Below are 24,393 nucleotides of genomic sequence, written 5' to 3'. Positions count from 1 at the left end.
TGAACTGACATGGCCATGTGAAACAATAGTCTCAGATTGGAAAGTTTTGGTAGAATGAAGGGCACTGCCCTGTGGCACATTATCGGTTTAAAATGTTTTTTGTAATTGCCATCTTGGAAGCTTTTATTTTTTCAAGGAGACCAGGTCTACTGGGTATGGTGTAATTTGGGATGCATGTGGATGGTGATCCCAGTCGGAAAGTTGTAGCACAAACTCAGTGGCATTACCTCTGCGCTGAGTATGAACAGCAAATGCGTTTTTCTTTTTTCTCTGCAGTTCATTATTTCAATTCCACCTTTTCCTACATGCTTTTTAAGAACACTTATGACTGCTTGCATCACCACTTAGACTCAGTAATTTGGTTCATTGTGTTTACCACAAGTAGCCTGATTTCTCTCTTGAAATCTTGGTGTAGTTTATGTACAGTGCATATTATCACCGGGACTAACAGTGGGATTTATCTCACTTAAGTTCAGTTGTTTATGAGGCAGTCATCCCAGCCTCTCTTTATAGTCCACAATAAGAAATAAGCACTTTGAGGGTGAAATTCATCTGCCCTAGTTGATATCACTACTTCAGAAAGAGATGACTCATTCCCTCCAAATGCCAACTCCTCTCCAGCAAATATAAAGGCAGCCTACATCATTAACTGGGATGTAGACATTTGCTCAGATTAATCCAGAGTAAGAACCCTAGCTATGCATCAGGACTCTGGTGGGCTCAGTGCTGAGTAAACTCCAGACAAGATGTTCCACTCTTAATGGGTTCATGCTGTAAGAGAGCAGACATACAGATACAATCAGAAGGGAACACAGTGACCATAATAGTCAGCCCTGAGAGGTAATTACCTCAACACTAAAACAACTTATATTCTACCAGGTTTTTGAGGAAGAATTTAGATAACAGTGAATTCATGTTGCACATAAATATAGGAGAACACATCCCAAATGAATGGACTGTACCCAGCAAAAGGAAATGCGTTTTTTGGGCTGAAGTTCTCTCATTTTGGTGCCAGAAGCTTATGTCATGGGACAGTGAGAAGTGGGTGCCAAACATCCAATCTGTAATAAAAGATTGGGATGAGCAATGAAGAATAATGATAGCGAAGAGAGGTTGTGCACAATTAAAAGAGAAAGGGTGATACGGTAAAAGTCAGAAAGACTTTATATAAATCAAGATGCAAGCTGATGAGAAGTTGGATAAGAGTGTTATCTGTGTGAATAGATGGAAATGTTGCACTGTTGGGACATTATGCTGGAAAAAGATCTGTAAAACAGCAGAGAAAGGATTGAGTGAAAGATAACAAGCCACTGGACTGAATGCCGGGAAAGCAAACTCCATTGACACGAGGTGAGCTAGTCCGTACTGGAGAATGTTGATTTTCAAAGGGAAACGTGTTGACTTAAGAGTGTCAGCTTGAAATAGTAAAAGCAAAAACCACCACCACAAAAACAAAAACTGCAAACATTTTCTAAGGAAGGAAATAGCACTGGGACAACAGCAACTTCTCTAACAATAGTGCTCTGATTATTTTTCTTCTCAATTTTTCTTTTTTTTTAGTTTTGCTCGTCCAGGGAAAGGTTCATGGCTTGGTAAAGGCAACCTGGAGGCTGGACCAGACCAGTCCAGTATGTCATTAGAAAATCTAGTGTTTGGAGCTGGCTACTGCAAACCCACATCTTCAGAGGTAAGGAGGATGAACAACGATGTCTGTCTTCAATTTGGTCACACAGAGTGTCCACATTATCTTTGAGGAACGTGCCCTGGTTTATATTGCTGGTAGAGGGATTTTGTTGAAAAAAGAACCCTTCAAACAGTTCTGCATGAACTACCTGGCACGTGGATACACAGTTCCTGGATGTTCAGATCCCACCTATATGAACCATTTCAGAGAAGTTCAAGATGTATGAATGTAATCCTAATTGCCAAAGACCCTTTTAAGGCAGGATTCGCCTGACCAGGTGTCTGCTGTAAGGTGAAATTAATTATGCAGTAAAAGATCCTTGTTTTCAAGTATTATGTTGGACAGACAGAGGACTTGAGTCATTATTCAGGATGTTGAGAAAGAAGGGTTTCTGTCTGGAGTACTGAGTACTGTGTGTGTTGGTGATGGGGTGTTATGCACATGGCCTTACTCACGGCAGGTCCCAACAGTCAGTGTGTGCCTTTGATCTTATTACCACAGGTGAAGAGGAGAGCAGCTTGTGCAATTTTTTGTACAGTTTTTTTGTTTAGAAAATAATGATTAATTGAGAGGTTTTGGGTTTGGATTTTGTTGGTGGGGTTTTTTGTGTGTTTTTTTTGGTGGTGGTGGTGTTGGTTGGTTTTTTTTGTTTTTTTTGTTTTTTTTTTTTTTTCTTTTTTTTGTGTGTGTGTGTGTTTAATGCTATCTTTGAAGTGTTTTTTGTCAGAAATGTTTCTGCAGATCTAAAAACTCAAACCAGAGTATTGGAATATTAATCATGGAGTCAGAATACAAGGTTGGAAGGAACCTCAAGGATCATCTGGTCCAACCTCTTCTGGCAAAAGCACAGTCTGATCTTAAAAGTTGGGGAATCCACCACATCCCTGAGGAGATTGTTCCAATGGCTGATTGTTCTCATTGTGAAAAATTTTATTCTTGTGTCTAGTCAGAAACTCCCCAGGAGTAACTTGTACCCATTACCCTCCATCTTTTCCATGTGACTCCTGTAGAAAGGGAAACTCCATCTTCTTTGTAGCCATCCTTCAAATACTGGCACACGAGGGTAAGGTCTTCCCTAAGCCTTCTTTTCTCAAGGCTGAACAAATCCCCTCAGCCTTTCCCCATATGTCAGGCTTCCCTGTCCCTTGATAATCTTTGTGGCCCTTCTCTGGACTCTCCAGCCTGTCTGCATCTTTTTTGTATAGCAGGGACCAAAACTTACCATAGTATTCCAGGTGTGGCCTGACAAGTGCAGAGTAGAGTGGGATAATGACTTCTTTATCTCTGCTGGTGATGCCCTTGTTGATGCAGCCCAGCATCCTGTTGGCTTTCTTTGCCACAGCAGAGCACCATTCACAAATATTGAGCTTGTTGTCCGCCAGGACCCCTACGTCCCTTTCCACAGAGCTGCTCCCCAGCCAGGTAGATCCCAGCCTGTGCTGCACTCCTGGATTATGTTTTCCCTGATGCAAGATCTTATACTTGTCCTTGCTGAACTTCAGAATGTTCTCGTTAGCCCCCTCTTCCAGACTATTCAGATCTTTCTGCAGGGTGGCTCTCCCTTCTGAAATGTTCACTTCCTCACTCAGTTTGGTATCCTCAGCAAATTCATCAAGGTATGCTTGTTCCCGTCATCCAGATCACTTTATGAAGATATTAAACAGCTCTGGGCTCAGTATCGATCCATGGGAGACCCCACTTGTGACAGGTTGCCAGTTTGAAAAGGAGCTATTTCCCATCACCCTCTGGGTGTGGCCTCTCAGCCCCTGTCTAGACCATAACACACCAGTTACTCTAGGAGGAGGCTATGGGGAACTACATCAAAAGCCTTGGAGAAATCCAGGTAGATAATGTCCCCTGCTTGCCCCACATCAACCGAGCAGGCTTGGTGACTCTGTGGTGTTTTTTCCCAATCACATGCTTCATTCCATTTGTGATAGCCCCCAGGAGTATTCCTTCCATAACTTTCCCAGGGATGGATCCTCCTTTAAGCTCTTCTTGTACATGGTGGTGACATTAGTCTTTCAGTCTTCTGGGAGGACCCTCAATCTCCAGCACTTCTCAAAGATTATGGAAAGTGACCTCGCAATGACATCAGCCATTTCTTTTAACACCCTTGGGTGGATAACATTAGGGCCCATCAATTTGTAGGGGTCAAGCTCCTGTAATAGTTTGCATATCAACTCTTCCTTCACTGATGCTGGGTTTGTGTTTGCATCGAACTGGATTTTTGTTCCCAAGGCCTGGGGGCCAACAGTGCTGGGAAAGGCAGAGGTGAAGAAAGCTTTGAGAACCTCTCCCTTTCAGCACTGTTGATGAATAATTCACCTCCCCTGTTTAGCAGTGGGCCAATATTTGCCTTGTTTCTGCTTGTTATTTACATACCAGATAAACCCTTTCTTGTAGTTTTTGACATTTCTGGCCAATTTCAATTCAACCTAAGATTTTGCTTTTCTAACTGCATCTCTGTAGTTAACTTGTTTAGGAAGCCCTGTTTTAGGGGTTCTGATTAACATGTTGCCCTCAGCTTCCTTCAACCTTTCCTGTTGAAGCTGTTCTGTTCTCTATAAATATTAAAAATGTGCTAGCCTAGAGCAGCTGGTGCAGAAGAACTACCAGGGAATTAACTCAGGCTGAGAAAACGTGTGGCCTGAGGCTGTTATCCGAGCCATTGGGTCATTGTTTGCTTTTGGCAAACAAACTGACCTCAACCTCTGCCTCCCTGTTAGACAGTCACATCATATAAATTTAAATAACTGATTCAAGTGTTTGTCGTTGTAGACTACTTGACTACTCTCTGTACATATCTGTGCAACACACAAGAAAGAGGCTTCTTTGGAGACTGGTTCCTACTTTTCATTGTTGTGTATAAAGTCATGCACTTTACTTGTAACAGACAAGCAACAATATGCTTTACTGATGTAAAGTAGTGAGTTAACAATGTTCAATGGTACATGCAACATTGGTTTAACAAGATTCAATGCCAAGGTACACTTGATTATTTACTGCATAGAGGACAGCATCAGACAAAATTGTCTGGGAGACCTTCCTGTTGAGTCATGAAGTTCAGAAAGGACCTCCCTGATTTCTAAACTTCCCAGAGAGGAATCTAGGTGCAGCTGGATCTATTCCTTGTCCAGACTTGGCCAATGGTAATTTATGTCTAAAGGTTTATATATGCACAATCAAACCTTTATATCACTTAGCTAAGATTGCAAAGTTATTCATGCTATTAATCACTTAATGAGAATCTGTTGCTCAAGGAATCTCTCAACCTCAAGAAATAATCTTGAGAGGCACCCTTACTCAAGGAGACATGCTGACATGAAGCCTGCTGCCGCAGAGCAAAATGGGCCCTAGTCTGTCCATTTCTTTGTTACATAAAACAAGATGATTGACTTATAGTCATATTTGCATACCAGCAAGATGTCTGGATCACCATTCCAGACATGCTTTGGTACTGTGTTGCCATCTGTCTCCCAAAGTCCAGAGTAAGCTGGATGCAGCCATCACAACCCCCACTGGTGGTTATGGCTTAAGCAGGGGCAACGGGGAGCACACCACCAAAATTGTCCTCTGGACAATTATCCTCTGCTGTAAGAAGATAAATGGGGAGGCTAAATCTTTAATCCCATTTTTCCTGTTACTCTTCATGGAAAAATATTAGTCTGCTTTGATTAGGAATCCTTATTTTCTTCCCAAATGTTTTCCTTAGCTGCAAACTCTATTTTCTATGTGTCTCTGTTGACCAGTCTTTGATTATAGCTTTTTGCCTTTGTTTTTCAGTTTGTTTTGTTTTGTTTTTAAGTGACAGTAGATGACCTATTAAATACCAAAATGAAAGCAGTATCATGAAATGGCTTTAGGACTCTGCTACCCTGCAGGTCGTCATAACATCACACACCAAATAATCCTAAATATAATGCTACACTCTCCACCTCCACATGGTCAGATGTGCATTTGCTTACCTTCAGAAACATCTATAAGTCATGGCATCTGTTCTTGATCTGAGCATTTTAATTTAATAAACTGTGATGGCCTTTTTACATATGCTATCAATGATGTATGTTAATGAGTAAAGACTATTTCTCTTGGTCTAATGTAAAAAATAAAAATTCATACCTAGAAAAATTGCTGTGGGGGTAAACCTAACTCCAAGTGAGGACCTTGTGACTGACTGTTGGTTTATGCGGGATTTTCTATCAAGCTCTCAGGGACTGAAGGAAGAGCAGTAATATTATTTCTTACAGTGCTGCAATGCTTTGCACTGGGTCAAATTTACTTACCTTTACGAATGTGTAGATTCTGTTCCAAGTTGTTTGTGTTTATTAAATGTAACTTCAGCTGGACTATAATCAAGTCCAGGTTTGGGAAATTTTGCAATCACTGGCAGTGGGCATGAGAATGGATCCTATTCTTTTCATTAGAAGAAAACTGCAGACCTCTCTACTCACTTTATATATATTTTTGGTCCTTGCCTGCTACATGTCCAAATTAGTAACTGTTGAATACCTTAACTCAAGATATACCTCTTTTTTTGTTTGTTTGTTTGTTTTTAGCATACTCTCATTTGATACAACTGACTAAATCTAGGCTGAAACAATTAATATAGTTAATAACAATTAATGTCTTCCAAGTCAGACAAAGCTTCTCTGGCAGCAGGATGTGACAAGATAAATTGTAAAGAGACTTCAGTTTGCTTTGTTTTGACTTCATCTTTCTTTTGGTTTTGTTTTGCTTTGTTTTGTTTTCATCTCTGCAAAACTGAGTTTGGATCCTTCTAGTTTTCATGTACATTTCTGTGTTTTTCTTGATCTAAGAAGTCTCCAGGCTTAAGACCTTAAAATACATCTCCTGGGCAAGTGTCTTCTGTCTGATGTCTTTTCTAGGGAACTGAATCTGATTATTCAGTTCTCTCTGAGACTGAACTGAGACTTTCCTTATTTGAGGTTTACCTATTATGAGTAAGCCAAAAAGATTTTTTTTTTTTTTTTTTTCCCCATGGTTACCACCAGGTTATTTTTCCAGAATACTTACATTTGGGCAGAAGCTTATAATGGGTAGGAGCTCTGAATCATCTCTATTGCACAGTTCTCCTCAATTCTAGGAGGTGCAAGGTTTGTAACCCCAGTGAATTAGAGGTGTACTGTATGCAAGGCACTTACTAACTGCACAGTTCATTCAGTTTCATACGTTTGGCATAAATTCTATGAAGTCATGAAGCAGACTGGCTCACAAAAGTAAACTTTGCTCTCACTAGTATCATCATACTCAGCAGATGGACTAGTGGCACAGTGTATTGGGCTTATGTGGCAAGGTTTTGGTAGTGGAGGAGGATGGGAGCAGGGATGGCTTCTCTGAGAAGACACCAGAAGCTGCCCAGCCCTGTTAGAACAGAGCTAGTTCCAGTCAGCTCCAAGAAGGACCCACTGCTGGCCAAAGCTGAGCCCATCAGCGACATTGGTAACACTTCTGTCATATTTAAGAAAGGATAAAAAACACTGTGCAGCAGCTGTGAGAAAGAAGATTGAGAAAATGTGAAAGAAACAACTCTGCAGACACTAAGGTCAGTGAAGAATGAAGTGAGGAGGTGCTCCGAGTGCCAGAGCAGAGATTCCCCTTCAGCCTGTTGTGAAGACATGTTGTCCCACTGAGGCTGTGGAGGAACCAACGCCAGAGTAGGTGAGTGTCCCCTGAAGGAAGATGGGTTTAGATTTGTTCTTATTTCTCATTCTATTCTGGTGAATTAGGAATAAATTAAATCAATTTCCCAAACTAATGTCTGTTTTGGCCATGATGGTAATTGGTAAGTGATCTCCCTGTCATTATCTTGACCCAATGCACTTTTTGTTGTATTTTTCTCCCTGTCCTGTTGATGAAGGGGGAGTGATAGAGCGCTTTGGTGGTCCCCTGACTGCCATCCAGGGTCAAACCACCACACATGGTTTGGACAAACTTCGGTAGAATAGTGGCTGGATTTACAGTAGCATTAAGCCCTCAAGAAAGCCAAAACTGTGCAGAAATGTGATGTTAATACTACTAAGTCACGTTTTGCAGATATCTCTTGAATACAAAGTAGAGGACTCTTATCCTGACATATCATCCCTAGGTCATACATCCCATTTTACCTCTTCCTGATAAAAGATGGGTGCATTAGAGACCTAATTTTCTTTTTAGGGTCATAGATTGACTGTGGAATTTCTTCTCTAGTTTATGTAGTTGATTTGCTTTTTTCTTGCTGAAAATGCAAGTGACTGCCTTCATTTCTAAAGAAAGTTTATACAATCATCACCTTACCTTGCCACTACCTGAGCTAATCTTCTTCATTTGGGCTGCTAAGGTGCCACTGCTTAATGACAGATCCTGAAAGCTCCTTGTTCTGCACTCTGCCTTCTCAGTTTGGAGACTAATTAAATGCCAGTGACTTTGGACTGTACCTGTACATTTTCCCTAACTCTCTCCAAGTGATGCCTGAACACCACTGACAGTTTTCTCATCTCCTGGCTTACTAGAGTAGTTATAATAATTAATCCTATTTAAGCCTTGGTGATTTTTTCCACTCATCCTGTCATCTACCCAGTAAGCAGGGATCTTCCCTTTCTCCATTCCTCCTTTCCTCCCTCTCTAATATTGTCTATACTACACCTTTCCTTTCAAGCACAATTAAGACAACAAAAATACTTCTTATTGAGATGTCTTATTTCTTATTGTCAGATAAATATGAGTAACGATGCTTTTGTGGTCAAAAAACTAGCAGAGAGCAATCTACAGAATAAGAAACTGTGCCAGTACTTTCTCAAGCTCTCTTCAGCCATAACCTATACTCACAGGGAATATATATCACAGCATATTAACAATATGTTCAAAATAGGATGGTATCTACTGCAGGCTTGAGAGATCTAGTGGGATGAGACTGTGTGAGACATGAGCTCTGTGTGACTGGCTTCCCTCAGGGGCATCTGGATTCACATTTGGGTCTACTAAATTGCTTTTCCCTGTGTGGAGTTCAAGGGGTTGTTTCTGATGTTACAAGGTCTATATCTGAACGTCACACTGACTCACCCTTTCAGGTGATCTCAGCAGACATAAGAGCTGGACACTGAAAAATATCTAAAGATCCTACATCTACAGTAACATAAAAAGAAAGCGTTCCTTGCAGAACTGAAAATTGAAGGGTCACTTCTTACACTTCAGGAGTTTTATGCCTTACCCTGTACCATACACCTCTTCTGTATCCACTGTTGTCAGGCTGGTTTAATGTCTTTGTAATATTGTGTGTCACATGCCTGCTGTGTTATAATCAAGTTGAGTCGATGACATACTGGCGGTTATTAATAAACTGCATTCACAGTAATCTTATTTTCATTTGGATAACAGTTGCACTGCAGATAAATTGACTTCTAAGTAATCAGATTGATTAATGATATGACTTCCCATTAATAAGGCACTGGTGTTTGATGAGAAGTCTCTTCTTCCATCTAGCGTTGATGTAACTATCCCAAAAGACATCGTTTATGCCTGGCATAATACAAGAACTAGGAGTGTCATTCCAATAAAATTGCATTGATGATAAAAGTTCTTTTCCACAGACAGTTTGCTAGTATTTTCATCTCTTCAGCAACATCTGAAAAACCTAGGCTGTTTCAGCCCAACGTCAAAACATTATTCAAACCCATATTTGTATGTCGTATGGGAGTCATCTGTGGTTGATTCATCTTTTCTTCTGTATAGTTATTGCTCTTCGACCACAATACTTCACTTTTTCAGCTCTTGAAAAAGGAAGGTTGTGCATCAGAGAATAGCCTGTGTAGGATCCATTAGTGGAATTGTAGTATGGCCACAAATCCCAATTTAGCTTGGAGAAGAGGAATATAGCAGCAAACTTCATTCCTCTTCAGACACAGGAACCTTAATGTAGAGTCATCTTTCTAACTTAGTTCTATTGTTTCTTTTTTTTCCAGGGCATCTACTTTGTTCTGACCCCAAACCAAAATTGTATGAGAAAGACACAGAGAGAGAGGAGAGAGAGGAGGGGAAAGGGGGAGGCTGAGGGAGAGGGGTACAGGCAAGGCAAGGCAAAAACAACATCAGCTTTGCAAAAGATCTGAAACTTTACAAAATACCAAAACTCTGCTATTTCCTTTTACAGGAGGAGCAGTGTTTTGTTTTTTTTTTTTTCTATTTTTCCCCCCTTTGAAACTAACAGAGGTTCTCTATCTCCTGCTGGAAAAAAAAGGAGACCTGAGGTGTCTAGAAGCATGTGAAGTTGCCAAGACTTTTTTTTAAATTATTTTTTTTTTTCTTAACTGTGAGATATCTTACAAACAATGCTTGATTATTTACAAACTTAAGGTATAGCTAAGATTCTGATTTGAACAATTTAGAACTTGAGTATGTAAGATAGCTGTTATATAGTATTTAACATTTTAAAAAATCAAATTAAAATAACCCACAGTATTTAAAAGAGCTTTTACTTATAATTACTCAATCCAGACTGAAGAAGTGAAATTTACATCAGAATTTAATCTGGAATTGTTAATTTTACTTGGAAATGGCTTTATTTTTGGTCTCAAACTTCTACTTTGGTGTGAGTGTGGTATGGAAAGCACATCTTTCACATTTTAGTGTGAGTTTGTAATGGATAGTTTTAAAGGAAAAGGATTTTTTCAGTATCTTGCTTATGCAAATGGTAATTATTTGTGATTGGGACTCCAGCAGATGTCCAATGCATAATTATTCTGAAATAGTAAGAGAGCTGATATACTGTTCTTTATAAGGTGTAATGACAAGTATCTTTAATCAGTGTGTTCAGGGCACCATTTGTGATAATTACTGATGAAATCTTTAATCTTCAACTGCCTGAAGATAAATGACTGATCTTTAGAAAGAGCTAAATGATTTCCTAGCTGTAGCAGAAAACATGGTAACTAATAATGTGACAATAACTGGTTTCTTTAATCATTTGCGTATTTCTTTTCTATGGCTCTTACTTTTTGATCTGGCATATGCAGGGCACAGCAAGGCAAAGATCTGTATTATGATAAGAGTTCAAAACTGAGATTAATTTGGGATTAGGCCTAAAACATCATGTTGAAAACGCTTTCCAATCTTTTCACCATGGGTATTCAGTGAAAATTTCATTAAATCATCTGTGGATTCTTGCGAGACTTCAGACGGGATGGTGATGGATTCTCCTTCTGGAGAAAATCCTCAGGAATTGCTCATATTGGACTGGCAATTGGTTCCTTTTGAAAATCAATAGAATTTGAATAGGAAGCTTCACCTTTCGGTTTTGGTTTGCTGTTGTGGGGGGTTTTGGTGGGTTTTTTTTTGTTTGTTTGTTTTTTTGGTTTTGTTTTTTTTTTAATGCTTATGTGTTGTAAAGAATCAGACTTCTGAATTCTCTTTACAAATCTCCCTGTTTCTCTGAACACCATTGTGAAAAAGTCAGTCACACTTGGATTTGTATAACTGATCAGAAGGTTTTCATGGCTAATTTAGAGTAGTTATGGTAAAAGGCGGACTGAGCATGGAAAATTTATTTCTCTTTCACAGTTACTATTCCAGTTATATACCGAAGAACTTATTTGTCTCCCATAACCATAATTTCTCCCTTTGGGGCTGAAGTACACTGATGTTGTATGTACAGTCATTCACTTGATCGATATTCTTTCAATTAGTTTTCCCTTTCTACATATATCAGCATTGATTTTTGAAGAAGTTTATAGGAGGAGGCTTGAGACAGATGTTTCTTTCTTTCTTCCCTGAAATGGAGTGCACAGGCAGCAGGAATAGACTTTCTACTTTTCACTTTAGGAAGTAGAATTGTCTGCTCTCTATCTTTTGATAGAGTGTTTTATGTTTCAGTTTTTCTTTTTTTTCTCAGTACTTTTTCCCAGTGATATTTTATTGAAAAATTATCTTCATATGCCCTAAAGAACACTATAATAATTCCCACTGACTGATGGTAAGAGAGTTCTTAAAAGGAGACCTGATCAACTCTCACAGCTTCCGAGCTGATGGCCTTTCCTACAGGAGCACAGATGCCAACAACAGCACAGTGGAGATCCATCATCTGGAAGCTAACCCTTTGCTATTGGCAAGTGTCCCAGACAGCAGCCTGGGGACTGGGAAATGAGAAAAGAGATTCCTTCTTTTTCCAACCACTTTGTCTTGTTTTGTGGAAACAAATCTTCAAGTGACAGAAGGAGACTGTACCTCTGTTCAAAGCCATCACGCCAGTCATAATGACCCAAGAATCAGTTTCACAGCTAATATGAATTATAAGTTTTGGTGCAGAGCTTGGGAGGAACACTTAGAAGTGCAGTCCCGTGACATCAGCTTGTGCAAAAATGACTGCCCCTGCTTCAATGATCTCACAAGTTCTCCAAGGTTCAGACAAGTTTCAGCAGTCTGACAAACAGAAAAAAATGGGCTAAGAGAATAAAAATGGGTGGGTCAGTGTGTTTTGAGTCTCAAAAATATTGCCAGACAGAGGTGAATAACATTAGACAAAAGTTTAGCCAAAATAGATAAATCATCTTTTGAATCTCCATGGCAAGATAAGAATAATTTTAGAAGCTTTTCATTACAAGAATAACTTCTCCTGAAGTTGATTTGACTTAATCACATGTCAGAGTCTGTACTGTAGTGTTTTGATGAGTGGCAAATAAAAAATTTTGGGGCAGAACTGGCTAATGCTTCAAGAAATGTCTTTCCATAACCAAGAAAGATACGTGAGTATTCAGGCTGTTAGACATGTAAGTATTTGGCTGAAAATCTGGGTCTAAAGATTTGTTTAGGGTAAGATAGATATGGTGAGATGCATATGAGCCTACAAGGCATAAACCTTGATCTATCAGGCTTCCACTCAGTCTGGTTTTGAAATAGTATTCACCTCTGGTGTTCCCAGCTTCACAGTATGGTATTTGAATAGGGTCTGGTGGACTGATGCTGTCCGTGCACTCAGTCACTCTATTATCCCAGGATAGCTGGGTGTGTCATGAAATGTGAGGGAGCTGCAGTAACATTCATCTGCAGCCTTTGTTTTCTAGTAAGTTAAATAAGGCCAAGAGCCTATTCCCATCACTTTTCCTCCTCCTCATGTTTGTAGAATCATAGAATCATTTGGGTTGGAAAGGGCCTGTAAAGGTTGTCTAGTCCAACCCCACTTCCATGGGCAGGGACATCTTCAACTCGATGAGGTTGCTTAAAGCTCTATCCAACCTGATCTTGGATGTCTCCAGGGAGGGGACATCCACAACCGCCCTGGGAAACCTCCTCCAGTGTTTCACCACTCTCATGATAAAAAATGTCGTCCTTATATCTAGTCTGAATCTGCCCTCCTTTAATTTAAAATCATTGTCCTATTGCTACAGGCCCTATTAAAAAGTCTGTCCCTATCTTTCTTACAGGCCTTCTTTAAGTATTTAAAGGCTTCAATAAGGTCTCCCAAGATGTTCCCAGACTTTTTCCATTTGTCAAAGAAAGCCATAAAGTCAGTTGAAGGAACTATATGTCTGCTCTTTGATGACACAAACTAAAAGTCCTTGTCATCTCACAGGGTTTTGTTAGGTCTTGAAGCAATCTGTAATGTCTCTGTTGGAATCAGGTCTACTTGGCACTGGTAGGCAGAGTTGGCTGATGAGAAGCAAGGGTGAAAGCCTGAACAGGACAGAGAGGTACCCCCCAAAGCAGCATAAAGTCATGTTCCTGGGGGTGATAAAGCACTGTTTCTGCTCTATATGTGTTTCTTTTGTAAACAAATACGGTTTGACTCACCAGAGCTGTCAGTCAAACCCTCTTTCTCCTCTATTGAACTCAATAGAAGTATTTTATTTAAAACCATAAAATGATGGCCTGCAGAATAAATGGTAAGCTACTCATGGCTCATGAAATTTGATTGTCTTTGAGTGTAAATTACTTGAGGGCTGATATATGTACTATGCATAATACAGGAGGTATCTACTGGGCTAGGAAAATGAACCTGTGAAAATGTAATACTTATGCAAATTTATACAGCTCCAGATATTCTAAAGTTCCCCATTTTATTGCAGTAAATTATAGCAAATTAATATAATTGCCTTAAAGTAACATACCGAGGAAAGTTTCTGATTAGCCATTACTTCTGTTTCAATGTTAAAATAGAAATTGTGAATATCTGAAGTGAAAAAAAGGGACCGTATATTGTTTTATAATTGGCTTTGCAATTAGATGTATGTTTGCATGCATGTCAAAGAGCTATAAATGATTCAGTGACTGAGAGTGTCATAAGTGAACACTTCAGGAATGCAGCACAATGACAGCATTAGATATTGAGCTGTTTCCTGGCAGCAAAAGGCATAGAAACCACTTTCCCCCACATCAAAGAAAGCAGACCAACATTATAGCACCTCGGCCAAAGCAGAGCATTCCTTGTGCAGACTGATTGTTTGCAGGAAGGAATCTGCCTGCTACCAGGGCTGTAAATGATTATTTTAAGGTGTGATTGGTTGAAAGAAAGTAATACTCCAGGAAAAACAGGTTTTGAAACATTGCTAAGAGAAAAATTCAATGGATCTCACTTGGTCACTTTGAAAACTTGAATTATCTGAGTGATGGAACTGCCAGAGCCATAGAATTATCTTCAGCAAAATAGCCAGGAGGAAATGGAAATGGTTTTATTTTACTTGGTTTTACAACAGTCCTTGGAGTAGGATCTTGCAAGAGATCTGTTGATTATTTTTCACCATACAGTAATGGACAAAATTCAGGTAACCTGAAAAATAGCATATTTAGAACCAATAAAAGGATTGTGGGGTTTTTTTTTCTCCATTTTTATAGCCCATAAGATAGCTTGTGTAACAGATTGCTGGAAGGTGCTTCTGTGAACTTTGTAGGATTTGCCACAATTGTGCAAGATGACAGCACTGACAATTCCTACAGTCCTTGTTCATAAAAGATAGGATCTGTGAGGGCTGTGGCATAAACCAATATTCGGGAAATTTGAGGAAGATTTTGCCTGAAGGCATGCAATTTCTGAAGTTGTCAGGGCTTAGGTTTGGATTTTCTTTGTTTACCTCTGTCTCTCTCAGTGAGTATCTGATACTTAACTATGATCAGTTACAAAACACAAGACTTGTTGGACTTCTGTTCTGATCCAGTTGACAGAGCCTATAAAATCAGCATATTTTGCTCACATCTTTGTGGAATAATGAGAAGTCAATCGTGAACCAAGTAGAAAGATGGGGATATGCAAGAACATTTGCAAATAATAATAAAAAATAATAGTGCTATCAATAGAGAAATGATTTCTTCCCACCTGCATATGACTCATAGGAACCTACTTGGTAACACTGTGGCTGTGTAACAGACTGAAAGAAACAATAAAATAAAAAACCTGCCTTAGTAACGAAATGTCAAACTGCTTAAAAAAATGAACCCATAAAGGTTGAAGTAATTTGTCACTGCCAAAAGACAACTAAATATTTCCTCTTTAGCAATTGTTTGACAGTGTTGCTAATGTTTAAATTTACCAAGCTGAGGAAGAGAACAGAAATAGTGTTATGATTGTTATGATTTTCATCTCCATTTGTGAAGACATAGCTAATTAACCAGCATGCAGCAACTACTCTGCTTATAGAGATCTCCACACTGAATTCTGGACAAAGCTCTCAAATAAATAGATGTTGGTGGGCATGGCTGGAGCCATATCCCTTCTTTCTTATGAGACTCTCTGTGACCAGGAACTGAAATGACCCACTGGGAAGCTATTTTCAGATAATGCCTATTGTAAAAGTCATTTCAGAAGCCAAGCCAGTGGGAGTAGAATGACAGGATTCAAATTAATCTTGGCCACCTGCAGTAGTCTGTAAAGCAAACAGTGAAATTCATAAATATCCTGTTCACAGGCAGGAATGACAACATATCACAAATCACAAGAGGCTTATGTCCCCATACCCTTTCTATTAAAATAATTCACACCTCCGTGGTTTCTTGATGTCACCGTGCCATGTTGCAAGACAGTAGGTATGTGTTCCCCACAACAAATACCAGTGGGTATTGACTAGAGCACAGACTCGTATTGTTAGATTGATGGGGAATATAGGCAAATTCTGTAGTGCACAGAGATCCTGGGGGTTTTGTAGTTTTGGTTGGAGTTTTTTTGTGTTGGTTTTTGTGGTTTGTGTTTTTTGGGGGTTGTTTTTGTTTTTGTTTTTTTAATATAAGTTATCCAAGAAAGGAAATATCTCTTATTTTATATTGAATGATGCTTGCATAATTGTCCCCAGATTTTGCTTGTGCCAGCATCAAAACTCATAACGGTCTTTTCTGCAAAATGTGAGCTGGAAATGAGGAAATTCATCTCCTCATTTAAGTGGGACTTGCTTTTTGATAATCTTTTTAGTATTCTTTCTGTACTTTTGTCCTGCCTGGTTCTTTACATATTCCTTTCTTTTGACACGAGGATCCCTGTCTTTGCCTTTTAATCTTTCCTTCAGCACAAATGTCAAACACACTCATCTCAATGATATCTGAGAATCAAATTCTATTCCTACTTGCAAGTCTTATATCAGTCATGAAAGAAACGATACAGAAACAAAATAATATTTCTTGGAGCAACCAGCAATCCATTGCTGGTTATAAAAATAAAATATTAGACATTTTCCAAAGGAAGGCTCTAGTCTTACGTCTCCATCTAATTTCTCCTTTTTCTTCCCAATAGATCAGGAACCATGTTCACTTTGTCACAAATTCCCCACTAGCTAACTGTAGGCTCTTTTTGCCTCTGCTCAGCTTATAGGTAATGCCGATACATAGTCAAGAGGCTGGGCCAATGAACTCAGCTTTCAATTCAAATACATTTCTCTAACTCAAGTTACTGCTGTGTATAACTAACTTTGGCATGATCTGTGTACCACCAGCATCATAAGTACCGGAACTTCCTCGCGGATATCTTTTACTCAACCTCCAGATTTGGAACAGTCTTCAAAATAAACTTTTTTTTTTTTTCCTCCCAGGCTGCAATAACACTAAATATCCATACTTTACCTTATGTTAAGTTGGTGCTCCAGTGTTTGAAGTAATTAACTCTTCCTCCATATAGGGACATAGTTGTAGCTGAGTATAGTTGTATTTTAAGAGAGTAGTGGGATGCAGTGGCTGGGCTTTTCATGCTTAAAATGACAGCTTTTTGTGCTTCTGTTTCAAGATCTTCACACAACTTAAGCACAGTTTGTTGGGAAATTTCACTAGGTCCAAGCTGTTTTTATTGTCGTGGTCTGCTGCATAAACAAATTGAGCTTGGTTGCTACAGGTAGATTTCTTTCATGAGACTGCTGAGTTGGTCCTGTGCTTAGTGGCAGGATAGCAGTCAGGACCCTCCTCCTCTGATTCCACTGATAATACTCCAAATTAAAAATAGGACTTATCAAATAATTGATCACTGTTATATTGAATTTTGAGGCAATTTCTGTGAATATTTTGGAAGGGAAAGAAAGGAACAAAGTTTCAGACAGCCCAACTGGAGTAGCAGTGGGACAAGTACAGTGTGACTTGGGTTGTTTCTCAAAACCGAATGACATGCAGAGGGTACAGTGTCATCCTATTTCTCCTCTTATAATTTGTAGCCCATTGGTCCGTTTTCTTAACAAGTGGAGAGGCCAAATACTGTGGTCAGAGATAGGAACGGGTGATGTGATCACTCAGTTCAGTCCACAGTCTCTGTGGGAAACTCTCAAATACGCCTGTTTTATAGTAGGTTGGAATGTATTTTCCATACAAACATCCTGTCTGCATCCTACTGTTTACTGTTCCCCAGCTTAAACAATTGCTCTGGCATCCTGTGTTGTGTTACATGATTCAGCACATAGCAATTTATCTAGCTTCACAATCGACAGATGAATTTTAATTTGTATCTGTAGCTCATTAAGAGGGCGTGCAAGGTCTGTTATGGTGCTTAAGTGACAAGTCTAGAAATGAGAAGCCACAATAATTAGATAACTAGCAATCACTATTAAAAATGTCTTTTAAAAAGAATGGGAAAAAAAAAAAAAAAAAAAAAAGGAGGGTGTTTCATTTCATTCTGAACAAGGAAATGCTTTCTAAGTTGACCTAACACGTTCTTTTTTTCCTAGTTTGGGCACTGAACTGTAAAATCAATTATTCCTGTAGCTCTAGTCATACGTGAACAGAGATCCAAGCCTGAAGTCATTTTCTCTCTGGCAGTGACTGGCAGTATTTAATAGAGCCTGGCATTTCTAAATAGGAAGCTGTGGTCCTCACTGTTGCTTTTATTAAATAAAGAACATTTCAGAGTGACCATTTGCTCTAGGTCTGTGCATCAGAAAGCAACACTGAGCCAAGCAGTTTGGTGCATGCAGTACGATAGAAGTTCATTGTGCTTCATATCGTGCCAAACACTATGAGAGGAATGGCATCTGCAGGAGGACCAGTTTTAACTAATTTGTTTGTCAGGTCCAAACTAGCCCACATGTTCTGGCAAAGCATTGGCAGCTGGGTCTTGTATCAACTCTGGCTGTACCCTCCTGAAGGACAGCACAAAATGGGACTTTCACTTCCCTATACAGCTCTTCACTTCCATCTCAGGCCCCTACAGTTCCTGCTCTTTGTCTAAGTTAGGGGATTTCTAAGCTTTCACTAAACCCAGAGAAATACATGCTCTGGGACTGGTCATCAGCAGTTACCACTGCTTGGAGCCAGCAACTACCACTGGGTGAAGAATCCAAATCGTGATGTCTGAAACATTCGTGCTGTTTGAGGGAAGGAAATATCTATTCAAATTCAGGATGCCCCACAGTTCTCTCCCTCTGCCTGCACTTGCAGAGAGTTTCTTAAATAATCTTTCTGAGAATTAGTTTTCTCAAATGTAAACCACAGAAAACGGCACTGACTTATTTATGATGCACTTCAGATTTTTATGACAACCGCCATATAAAACCAGAGCCTGTTAATCTTTTTGTGTTGTTTTTATTGCCATTGATATTTCAGTATTTCCAGACTGACATAAATATAACCCCCCAATTAAGTCCTGATTCGTGGTCCAAAAGCTGGAGAATTAGAAAAGTAAATTAAATTAGAAGCTCCGTTACCTCTAAGCCTTAAAACATCACAGTTCACTAGGAAAGGACACTTTTTTTTTTTTTTTTTTTTTTTTTTAGTAAGCACTGGGATGGAACTTCTCTTCCCATCTCTGAAGTGTCTGCATCCAAGCTTCTCATTTAATTTTCTTTAATACACAGTCTGTGGAAAGCAAGGGTCATTTCTAGGGAATAATGAATTATAACGTCAACATTTGAAGTAGAGGGGATGAACTGTGCTCCAGAGATGCCTGTTTCTCTCTATATGCTATGAATGGAGTCCAGAGTGATAAGCTGAGCTGCAGATATTTACAGTTCAAATATAGAAGTTTTGCTAGATACTAATCTCACCATTCCTATGTGAGCAAACTGGGACACTTAGAGCTTTGAGCCTTTGCTGCCTATGTAATTAATTGCAAAATTTTACACCAAAACTATTAGGATACTATAAAGTCCTGGGAAGCACGTATTTATTTAGTTATTTATTCATGTATTTAATATCAGACAGTACATAGCATTGATGGAAAAAGAAAAATTCCCCTGCCAGCTGCTAGCTAACATAGCATAAAGCCATCTACACCCCAGCCTAAGCAGCAACTGAACGTATCCTTCCCTATTGCCACGTATAAATGTTGAATCAAAACATTTTTGGTATTTTCTGTTGTCCTGAATGCCAGTTCTAACGGCACAATTGCATTATGCCACTGAACAGGTTCTTCTGCTATAGGTGGAGTGTGTACATTCAGGTGGGAGTGACAAAAAGATGTTAACAAGTGTCCTTTTAAAACTTGACTGGTTTTATGCTCGCTGCCTGCAGCGATGTGTAATAACAAGGCGGTTCTTCAGCTCAGGGGTCCTTGTTTGATCACAACAACAGGAGTGGATTTGCTTTCCTTATCTGTGAGTAAGCAGCATGGACTCTCTTTAATCGGAAAGGATAATGGTGTAAGGACATTTTTGATGTCTCCACTGTGTTGTTTAGGAGTTCAGAATTTACACCGTGTGTGTGTATAAATATTAAACTTAAAACTGCATATAAAGACTAGCTTTATATTTATATATACACACACATATGTCTGTCTATCCATCTATGCATCTAAGCTGGCCCTCTTTTTGCATAAACAATTTTCAAACAGTTTGATAATCAACCACTGCTCTTTCCCATAAAATAATTATTCAGTATTGCTGTATCATCTCTTAGCCAAAGGATACTTCAATGTGCTTTGTGAATGTTCCCTACACACACTCTTAATGATAACAAGATGAAGATATGGACCAATATGTGTCATTTTCAAGTATACATCCAACAGAGGCAAAGGAAAGCATATGACATTTCTTTTGCCAGATGATTCAGTGATCGTCTTGGAAGAAGTATGCCTCCTGTCAGACACCTGCTCTAACTTTCATGAGATGTCTTTCCTTGTGCTTATTTTACTGCTAAAGAAATGTTTTCATGGCTTTAATTTTCTTGATGGTGATGTATAATCCTAGAGATCAGGTGCAGGAAATAGAGTTTATTTCCCTTCTTATTCATCATCATCAGATTTGTTTCAAGATGGAATACCTATGTGTGTTTTTACATGAAGAGCCATCATGATTTTAGATACTCGTGATGATATAGAGACTGTAACATGACCTCCAGTTCAATTTTTAAATGACGTGGGAAATAGACTTCAAACAAGTAGAGGAGATTTCAGAATTTGGCTTAATTTCTATTGAATAGAAATTTAAAAATTGTGAAATGTTCCCTAAAAGAAAAATCTGGAAAAACCCCACAACAAACCAAAACACCTGTGCGTAGAAGCGAGATTTTTGTTAAGGTTTAGACCTTTAAACTGTACTAGATACTGCTGTCTGAACATGATATTGATGAAAAAGAAAATTAAAAAAAAACCCCAAACCCAGAGGTTTTATTTGAAATGAAAAATCAAAATGTTTTGTTCTGAGTGTCATTACAAGACATTTGGAAATTTGTCAGTGTTTTATCAGATTTTTTGCCTATAATAACTTTAAGGGAAATCAGCTTTGCTTTTTTTTTTTTTTTTTTTTTTTTTTTTTTTTTTTTTTACTAGAATGGTATTTTTAGATGGGACCTTTCCTATCAAATACTTTCTTGGACACTTCTTCTTTCTCAACCACTTGCAGCAGTGAGACACAACCATTAGACCTGACCAGGATAGTTCTCTTCTACCTGTCCAGAGGATGGCACTTTTTTGAGCCTGATGGTTCCTGTTTTTCAAGAATCTCAAGTCTGCTGATTTTGTACAAGGTGTAAATTATCACTAAATCTGAATCTTATCTCAAATATTTTTTTTCTGCTACATTATCATCCCGGTGGTTTTGACAAAGTAACTCTAAGAGTTAATATAAATGTCAGACTGTGTATTGTATTTATGAAATACCAACCTACGTTTTCTTACATAAAAGATTTAGTGAGAGGCAAAGCATAAATAGTTCCATATATTGTCAATGTCTTTCTAACTATTGGCCTTTATTGACCCTTTTGATTAGTGTTACCAGTGTCATATAAATCAAAGGAAAATATATTATAATGATTTTATTTTTCTTTTATTTTAGAGCTTTGGGTAATGAAACATCATATGATCTAGCAGACTAGTAAATCAATACAAGCAACGCAATTTATTAAGTTGATAGAATGTGCACATTCAAGTGCATCCTCGTACAAGATATCTGTTTATCTTACATGTTTGGTTTTAGTTTTCACTTTGTTTGATGGAAGGTACTTAATTTTCCCAATTTTCCATACCTGTTTCTTCCATAAGCATGTTGTCTTCCTGTTAGTGGATATTAGAGGAATGAGGTTTATAGGAGGTGGCTTATGTGGTTGTCACTCATCCCTTGAGAAAGTTCTGTGTTCACAGATCTGCTGCTGACAGATGGAGAACACAGAGATGTATTGGTTTTCCACCAGACAGGATCAAGGTTTGTGTACCATCCCTGTTAGATGTAGTCTACAGTCTTTCTGTTAGGCAAATATTTTAAGTCCCTCTTCTTTCTCGGCTGCACATTTTCACCACATCTTTAGGCATTTAATGTCTTGGGGACTTGTTCCTGTCTCTCAAAAGAAACTCAGCCACTATTTAGAAAAATTGCTGGGAGCACTGGCAGTGTGACACTTACACAGACAGCATGACTGAAGATGCAGTGTTTGCTCGGGGAATCAGGCTAAGAAGAAACAGTATGTCACCACAGAATGGCATCCATAAGTTGCCACCATGGACTTCCATGTCGTTGAACTATGGTATGGTTTCAGATTTGCCAGTAATTTTTCACTGTCTGGCTCAGGGATCTAGAAGTTATTTTCTATTGATAAGTGAATTAACGAGGGGGAGTTGTTTTGGTTTGGGGGTTTTCCATAGCTGAATGGAAATGTAAATATACATATATACACACATGTGTGTGTGTACATACAGAGTTTTATATATATATACACCATATATATTTATAAAAATATTTGGTCAACCCAAAAGCAAGATTTCTCTGTTTTTTTCTCATGTAACATTCTCATTGAAAGTACTTCATTTTAAATCATCAAGCTTCTTTTTTTTTTTTTTTTTCTTTAGATTTCATGTTATTTCTGCCACAGGAACTGCTTTGGGGCTCAGAAGAGGACCTTCTTTGCCTTTTCAGTCTTCTCTCAGAGTTCAGTTTAGCATATTTACATGATAACCTCTTTAAGATGAAAATAATTTCTGACATGTAACCAGCTTCAGTAAATGTCATTAGAACTTGTCCTTCTCCCACCACTGGTGCCCTTAAGCAGGTGCCTCTGCTTAAGCTGTAGATTTTACATTTTACATTCACAACACTGATTTGATTAACAGGGACATATCATATTTCCCTCAACATGTATAGTCATGTGTGGCCCTGCATGTGAAAAGGGAACATTTGTGGGTATACTGTTGGTTTCTCAGCAAGAAATTAAAAACAGGGTTAGAGGAGGGAGAGAAACAAAGGTCAGAAGAAATGAAAACTAAAATAATATTCGCCATTTAGGAAGTCTATGTCTGCTTTCTGTCTCTGTGGAGAAGATACAGCAGAGCTTCTGTTTTTAGGGGGGTCTCTGTCTTAACTGAGACATAATAACTTAAATTATGCCGCTGAAATGGTTTGTCAGTTTCTGTAAAATAAAGCATTTTATCAGCAGTAGCAAGAGGTACAAATTTAATAGATGTGTGTTATAAATATGAAATTCCAGTTTATCCTATAGTTATGGAATTGTAGGGTGTCAGGGTTGTGGCTGTATGGACACTCAGTGCACTTGGGCATTAATTCACTGGAACCCCTCAGTTTGTTGCCTCTATGGATGAGATAATGGATCAACCTGAGAGAAGGCAGCAAGAATTAGAATCAGCATTAACTCATTGCTGGGAAATCTTTCTGGGTGGCATTTTGATCACACCCAGACATTCTTCCAAGCAGCTCCTAGAAAAGCTGACCAGTACAACTTGTGTGCTTTGGCATAGTGACATCCTGGGGGGTCAGTCTGGCTGTCCCAGGGATGCTGGTGAGAGATTCCTGCTGCAGGAGTGACCAGACTGAACACAGGTAAGACTCTTGTGAATGGTCAATAGGAAATATTCCTGCAGAGGTCTTTCTAGAAGAGTCTTTCATAAACAGTTGAGATATTAGGGGGATTTTTATATGTAGTTTAAGATAATAAGAAAAAAATGATGCACCCGCTGGAGTGGTTGCACAGGGCCACAGCCTGGCTGGTATAGGAATTCAGCAGAACAGCCATTGGGGGAGTCTCACCTAATCCAGCTGAAGATCACTGTAAGGACCCTTGTGATGGAGACTTGCATCTTTCTTTGGACAGTAACCAACTGACCTGTTCAGGAGACTGGATGCCCATATGATTGATACCTCATACATAAATCCAAATAAATTAAGGGTTTTTTTGTCATTTTTTTTTTTTTTTTTTTTTTTTTTTTTTAACAAAAATTTTACAGATATATATGTTTGTGAAAAAATTGACAAGCATAAAATAACTGGCATAATATAAGCTGCATGATATAACTCTTGGTTCCCTTCCTGTTTAGCTTTTTAATTTTTCTTTAATTATAAAATACAAACATCTCCCTTTGTCATTTGTGTTCCTACACATACAAAAGAGTAATCTTCTGCTCATATGCCTCAGTCATATCCCTAAATACCAGATATATTTAACTCTCTTTTTTCCAAAAATGATGAGGTATAAACACTAATGTATTAACTGAAGGCATAACTATAATTTCATTTCCAAACACCAAATAACAGGAAATCTCCTATCTTAGAAAGGAGTCTCTAAAGTAGAGATGAAGAATCAACTTGGTCAGTTAGTTTGAAACTCACTGAAATTTATGTATCAGGTGACCAATATGGGCAAGCAGACGAATGGGCAGACACAGTGTTCTCAGAAACTGCATTCATCTTGGGATGCTGAGATTTATTCCTCTGTTTCTAGCAGTTCTCTAGATCATTGCCAGAAGTAGACTAGGTAAGCCAGTTCTGTCTGCTAATGAAATACTGCTGGAGACTGCAAAACCTGTCTATTTAGTCCGGAATGGCTTTTTAGTATCTTAAATTTCTTGACAAGCAATTTGAAGATCAATCTGTATTGTGAAATGC

General features: G+C 38.6%; 1 protein-coding gene across 1 annotated transcript in view; it reads left to right on the top strand.

The window, feature by feature from the left end:
- The window catches only part of FAM135B (family with sequence similarity 135 member B), a 210,999-nt gene that overhangs the window by 147,782 nt on the left and 38,824 nt on the right, over positions 1–24,393 (top strand). The window contains exon 7 of the mRNA XM_026843436.1: positions 1,561–1,687. Coding sequence (XP_026699237.1) covers positions 1,561–1,687 — 127 coding nt within the window. The remainder of the gene's footprint in view (positions 1–1,560; positions 1,688–24,393) is intronic.

This window comes from Athene cunicularia (genome assembly GCF_003259725.1).
Source record: "Athene cunicularia isolate RWA chromosome 2 unlocalized genomic scaffold, athCun1 chr2_part1, whole genome shotgun sequence".
Lineage (NCBI taxonomy): Eukaryota > Metazoa > Chordata > Aves > Strigiformes > Strigidae > Athene > Athene cunicularia.
The sequence above is the reverse complement of the archived record's forward strand: the minus strand, read 5'-3'. Positions and strand labels throughout refer to the sequence as shown.